The sequence below is a fragment of the Protobothrops mucrosquamatus genome, unplaced genomic scaffold, assembly GCF_001527695.2.
Source record: "Protobothrops mucrosquamatus isolate PMUCROS unplaced genomic scaffold, P.Mucros_1.0 scaffold609, whole genome shotgun sequence".
Taxonomy (NCBI): Eukaryota; Metazoa; Chordata; class Lepidosauria; order Squamata; family Viperidae; genus Protobothrops; species Protobothrops mucrosquamatus.
The window spans coordinates 256,436-262,041 of NW_015386907.1; the positions used below are offsets into that span (position 1 = coordinate 256,436).

A 5,606-nucleotide genomic window follows, 5' to 3' on the forward strand; every position below is an offset into this window, starting at 1 on the left:
TCATGCCCGTTGCTGGTTGGCTAACTAGCAACAGGGTCTTGCCAGCCAATGGAATTGTGTGATTACAAGCCAGGGGAATCCCATAAAAGAGGGCTCCCCTGGCCCAGAGAGCCAGTCCGGATTTACTTGATGCCTTGCCAATAAACCAAGAGCTGACTGTCACTCGACTCGTGTCTTACTGCCTGCGCGATCTAACACATACAGCTCAAAAAATCAACGAGGTAGAGATAAATGATCTCCATGGAGAAATTATCAGAGATAAAAAGAGCTGCAACTCCAACTATTGTAGCATCATCAGAACGTGTGGAGAGACTATAGCTCAGTAATACAGTATACAAGCTTTTCTATGCACTGGCAATAAAACAGTTTTCAGGTAACGAGGCTGGGAAAAGCATGTCAGAAAAGCTATTACTTGTAAAGAGGAGATGATGAGCAATCTGAATTGCTATCAAAAAACATCCTCCTATATACATACTGGTGCTGGAACTCTATAATTTAAATGGCTTTTGCTAAGGTTAAGAAACCTGTGTCCCTCCATATTTGCTGAACTACAATTTCCAGCATTCTTGGCTAGGTTAATTAGCACTGCTAGAACTGTAATTTAGCAGAATTTTGAGAGCCACAGATTCCCCATTTCTATCTATCAGAACAGTTTGCATGAGTTATAATGGTAATATTTCTAAAATATGCAGAGGTAGGTAGAGATGTTGCATCTCCCTTGGTTATTTACATTAATATTTTAAGAGCTATTCTGACTAGGCAACAACCTCACCTCATGTTTACTGTCAAAATGAGGCAGGGCTTGGCAACTAAAGCCATTCCATGGAGTGGTGGGGAATAGAAGATGATTTTTCTCAACTTAGTGGCTTCCAGTTCTCATAATGCTGAATGTGTTAAGGGTCCTGTTTCCTGGCTATATTGCAACTGGCCAAGTATCTCAGCTGCTATGTATATTTATTTTGAATATTTTTATTGTTTTTTTTATCATTTTAAAATGTTTTTCATGTTTTAATTGTAATATATATTTTGAATCGTAAGCCACCCAGAGTCATAGACTGAGATGGGAAGCTACAGAAATTGAATAAATAAATAAATAAACCTTGGCCAGCATGACCATTTCTCAATGGACAAGTCTGGACTAAAATGGATGTAGGTAATAGTAAGTAGGTATGGAATCAGTCTTTGGTTGGCTTGGAGGCACTAGGAATCTTATGCAAACCACTGTACTTTGAGCTCCACAGTAGACGTTATTTGGTATATCAATGTCACTGACAAAATTTTTGTTGTTTTATTTATACCACTATAGATATATATGGTTTCTCCCAGAAAGAGGTAAAGCTGTTCTATTGGAAGAAGACACCAAAAGAACAGAAGCCTGGGATGCAAATAATGAAAAATGAAGTATGGAACATAGGAAAAACGTATAAATAAATGGTGAGGGAAAAAACACAGAATGTAATATTAAGTCCTATGGCACTGTAGCCTACCATTAGGCTATCATTAGAGGTCATCTTCACAAACAAAACAATAAAAATATCAAGATGAAAGCATATTCAAAATAGTTGATTTGAGGTATACAGTGGACAATACACAACAGAACTGAGCTGGGTACAGTTATATTCATACCTTTCTCAACTGTTAATAGTTTGCTCTATTTAAAACTGGGAAGGGACCCTCCCCTATGTTCCTCAAACTCACATTTGGCTGTGACGGAATATCCACCCAACGGGGACAAGTGTCCCTCAACAGCATCGAAGCCAGCAGAAACAAGGACCATATCTGGGGAGAACTCGTGGGCTATAGGCATCACCACAGTCCTGGAGGACACAAAATAGCTCTCAGATTTCTCTTAGGAAGAGGCGGCAGGACAGCATTAGCTCTGGATCAACTGCAATGTATGGATTAGGGAAATTCCAGCCATTTCAGCCTTCCCATCTGAGCCTTTGTAACTTCCTCCAATGCACTTAACTAAACTGAGCTACATATCTGTAGACAAGCCTTCCTCAACTTGGTACCATTCAGAATTATAACTTCCACAGTACATTATTGTGGCTTTTCGCTATGAATGCTAGAAATTATGTCTTGTAATCCAACACAACTAAAGAGAAGTGATTTGGGGAAGGCTGCTACAGATTATTCAAGTCAGAGATGGAAAACAATCATGGGATATTAGAAGGTTCCTCCTAATTGTACTAAACAATTTCTAGAGTGGGAGCTATGTTAGTCTGTTGAAGCAAAACCAACAAGCAAATCTTGTGACCCCTGAAACACCTTTTTATGGCATACCGGTAACTTAAGCTTTCTTGAATAAAAACAATGGTCCACAAAAACAAATTTATAAAATATTTATGAGGCCAGCTCTACCAATAGGCAGAGGTGGTCATCTCAAGCATCAAATGCTAAGTGGCAGCAGAACATACTAAGAGAGAGCTGTGGAACACATAGCCTGTCTTAGTTGCTCCGAATGCAGTGACCTTCAAACACAGTGAAAAAAACTGTCCCACTGCCAGAGTTGAAGTGGGAAGGAGGGCCAGCTTATTTTCATCTCATTAGGAAATGTCTTGGACTATGCAGTTGTTTAAAGTTCCTAAGACAATTTTGCCTCCTGGAAGTGTCACCACAAGGGCCCTTACTAAGAGACAGATGAAGAAATAAATTTGACAGGATTATGACACTATTGTCATCATGTAATCTTTACTTTGTTTACCTCATAACAACTTTAAGGAATTTATGCAAAATTCCCTCTAGAGGCTGGGACAAGTGAAGCCAAGACAACTATGTCCAAGGCCAATCTCCCTGGACTTTCATATACTGTAGTTGGAGAGGAGGGAAGGGAAATCATGGGAAATCATAAATTTTCTTTTGTGGCCTGCAGAGTCACAAACTGTTAACACTGACTTTTAGCAGCAAATTGCTGAAAAGTGAATGTGGAATTTCCCATCACTTTCCAGCAGCAAATACATTAAAATGTGTGTAAGTCTTAAAGGATGTAGATGAAGTTCACCAAAATAACCATTAAAAAATCCTAAGTAGTACAACCTCTACCCATTCAAATCAGTGACACCCTAACTGCCGCAAACCCTGTCCCTGGGGCCGAACAATGTCTGGAATACCATGAATCACTTCCTTTCAGAATAATCATTTCTCGATAATGACAAACCACCCCTTGGCACATTCCAGGAGAAAAACATTCGGGTACATTCAGGATAACAACCCTACCTGAAGGCTGTCAGATATTCCACATCACCAATAGAGGGATCCACACCACCAGTCCAGGCAATGTTTACATTGTAACCTACACCCATCCCATTGCCCACCTGGAAGAAAGAAACATGGTGGATAACAAAAGCCCCCAGCCACAGGGTTTACCATTCAGAGAGCTGTCAAGGTCTGGGAGGAAAAATATATAGGTATAAATCCCAGAGAGGGGAGCTTCTGGATTCTGTTACTGGATTCTAGTGGGTAGCAATGAGCAGGATATCTCCTGAGAATTGTTAATCTTGAAGTATGGCAGTGGGTGGCCAGATTAGTACAAGGGATGTACAGATTAGTATGAATTTGGTTTTGGTCAATGTTATATGCATTTAAGTATTAGACAGTTATGGTACATTTTATATAAACTATTTTTAAAATGGTCTAGTGGTTAAGGCATCAGGCTAGAAACCAGGAAACTGAGTTCTAGTCCCACCTTAGTCATGAAAGCTGACTGGGTGACTTTGGGTCAGTCACTTTCTCTCAGCCCAACTCACCACATAGGATTGTTGTTGTGAGGAAAATAGGAGGAAGAAGGAATATTAGGTATGTCCACTGCCCTGAGTTATTTATAAAAATAATAAAGGCAGGATAAAAAAATGTAAAAAAATGTTTGTAATTCACTCACAATTTAGTAGTCAAATATACATGTTTTTGTGCATAATATTTCCTAAAATACAGGGAATTTTGGTAAACAATCTTTCAAACATCTACTTTTTGTGTGAGGGTGGAGGTTCGTTCTCCAAGCTTGTGGGTTTTTTTCCGAATGTTTCGTTACCAGGCTAGGTAACATCTTCAGTGGAATTTAGGGGATGTCAGTGTCTGTGTTCTTCTGCTTATAAGGGCTTTGTGTGGTCAGTAGGTCTTGTGATGGTGAGGTCACATACACTTTTTGTGTATCCAGTGTGTGTGCGCTCTCTCATATATAATGTCAGAGAAGCAAATTAATTGAGACTTCATGAATTATGTTTATGCTGTGACAGATTCCATTTTGTAAGATCATCCCCATGTTTTGCTTGTAAAGATATACACAGCAAATCTGTCTCCTATTGATATTTGTTCTGGAAATACAACCCTCTCAGAAAGTCAGCGGAGAACTGCCAGCCATCCTCCTTTCCAAGCTCTGCCCACATAAAATGGCATCTTCATAACAAGAAAAAAATCAATAACTTTTTCTTCTCTGTCTACATAGAGTGAATATAGAGGGCCCTCCTTGCTAGTTCCAACAGAATATTTGCACTACATATCTTCTTCTCTTTTTACCCTTTTTTTCTTTCTTTTTTTGCTCCACTGAAACAAACAGATGGCACCCAATTCAAGGTGGAGTTTTATCTCTCCCTTCATATTTCTGGAACACTTTGGGATTTAAAAAATAACTGTTTTTTACCTACATATTCCAAGCTGGTTCCAGCTTCAGCACCTCTTGTTCTACAAGATCAGATTCAAAAAAATAAAGGAGCACACATACCTCTTCAGGAGCTCCACTGCCTGGGAAGAAATTGCCATTGTCATAGCGATGGAGGGAGATGTAAAGCACACTGGGATCACTGTAGAATGCCTGCTGGGTCCCATTGCCATGATGGATATCCTGCCAACACAAAGTAAAACATGAGTAGACGAGTCAGCTTGGTATCAAAATCATGGCACATGTAGGCAGCAAATGTACCTTTATAAACTCACAAAATCACCAAAGCTCACAAGATGTTGGTGTTTTCACATAACTTGCAAGAGTTCAGAGAAGAATGCCAAAATTTCACTAGTTTAACATTCCCACACAAGATTCTGATGTTCTCACAGAATTGTGCTAAATATTAGGCACCATGATATCTCACTCTTTTAAATAACTGCATGACGAATCTGAGCATCTGAAAAAGGCGCTGATGCCACCTTATCAAAGATAAGGCCCAATTCAGTATAGATATAGCATTCAGGGTAGACATTGGAAGTTCATGTCAGAAGAACTTCAGCAGAAATCCATGAGGGAAGACAAAGAGCCTAAAGCCAAATCTTATTAAGACAGTAAATGATCACTGAAGCAAAAAGAGAAAAAGCCTTACCCAATCCAAAACAAGGATTTTACTTATGGCAAGTTTTTGTTGTAGAAGCTTAGCAGCAATGGCAACAGAGTTGAAGAAGCAGAAGCCCCTAAACAAAATCAAAAGGAAGAACGGCATTATTGAACCTGAGCAGATGACAGATAAGCAGCCTAAGAACTGATATACTGTACCAGAATACCCCCCCCCAAGCCCAACACTCTCCATTACAGTGGGTACCAGATTTCATGGAGAAAGGCATGCTCATTGGTAGAGTATCTGTCTAGGTGATTCCAGCAGGTCCTAGATTCAATATCTCAC

At 39.5% G+C, this 5,606-nt stretch overlaps 1 protein-coding gene across 1 annotated transcript in view; it reads right to left on the reverse strand.

The window, feature by feature from the left end:
* Window positions 1–5,397, reverse strand: part of LOC107288956 (histone deacetylase 5-like) — a gene marked incomplete at its 5' end in the record, with an annotated part of 38,125 nt that extends 32,728 nt beyond the window's left edge. The window contains 4 exons of the mRNA XM_015817636.1: window positions 1,699–1,817; window positions 3,220–3,317; window positions 4,721–4,840; window positions 5,310–5,397. Of these exons, the coding sequence (XP_015673122.1) occupies window positions 1,699–1,817; window positions 3,220–3,317; window positions 4,721–4,840; window positions 5,310–5,397 (425 nt within the window). The remainder of the gene's footprint in view (window positions 1–1,698; window positions 1,818–3,219; window positions 3,318–4,720; window positions 4,841–5,309) is intronic.
* Window positions 5,398–5,606: the final 209 nt, after the last annotated feature.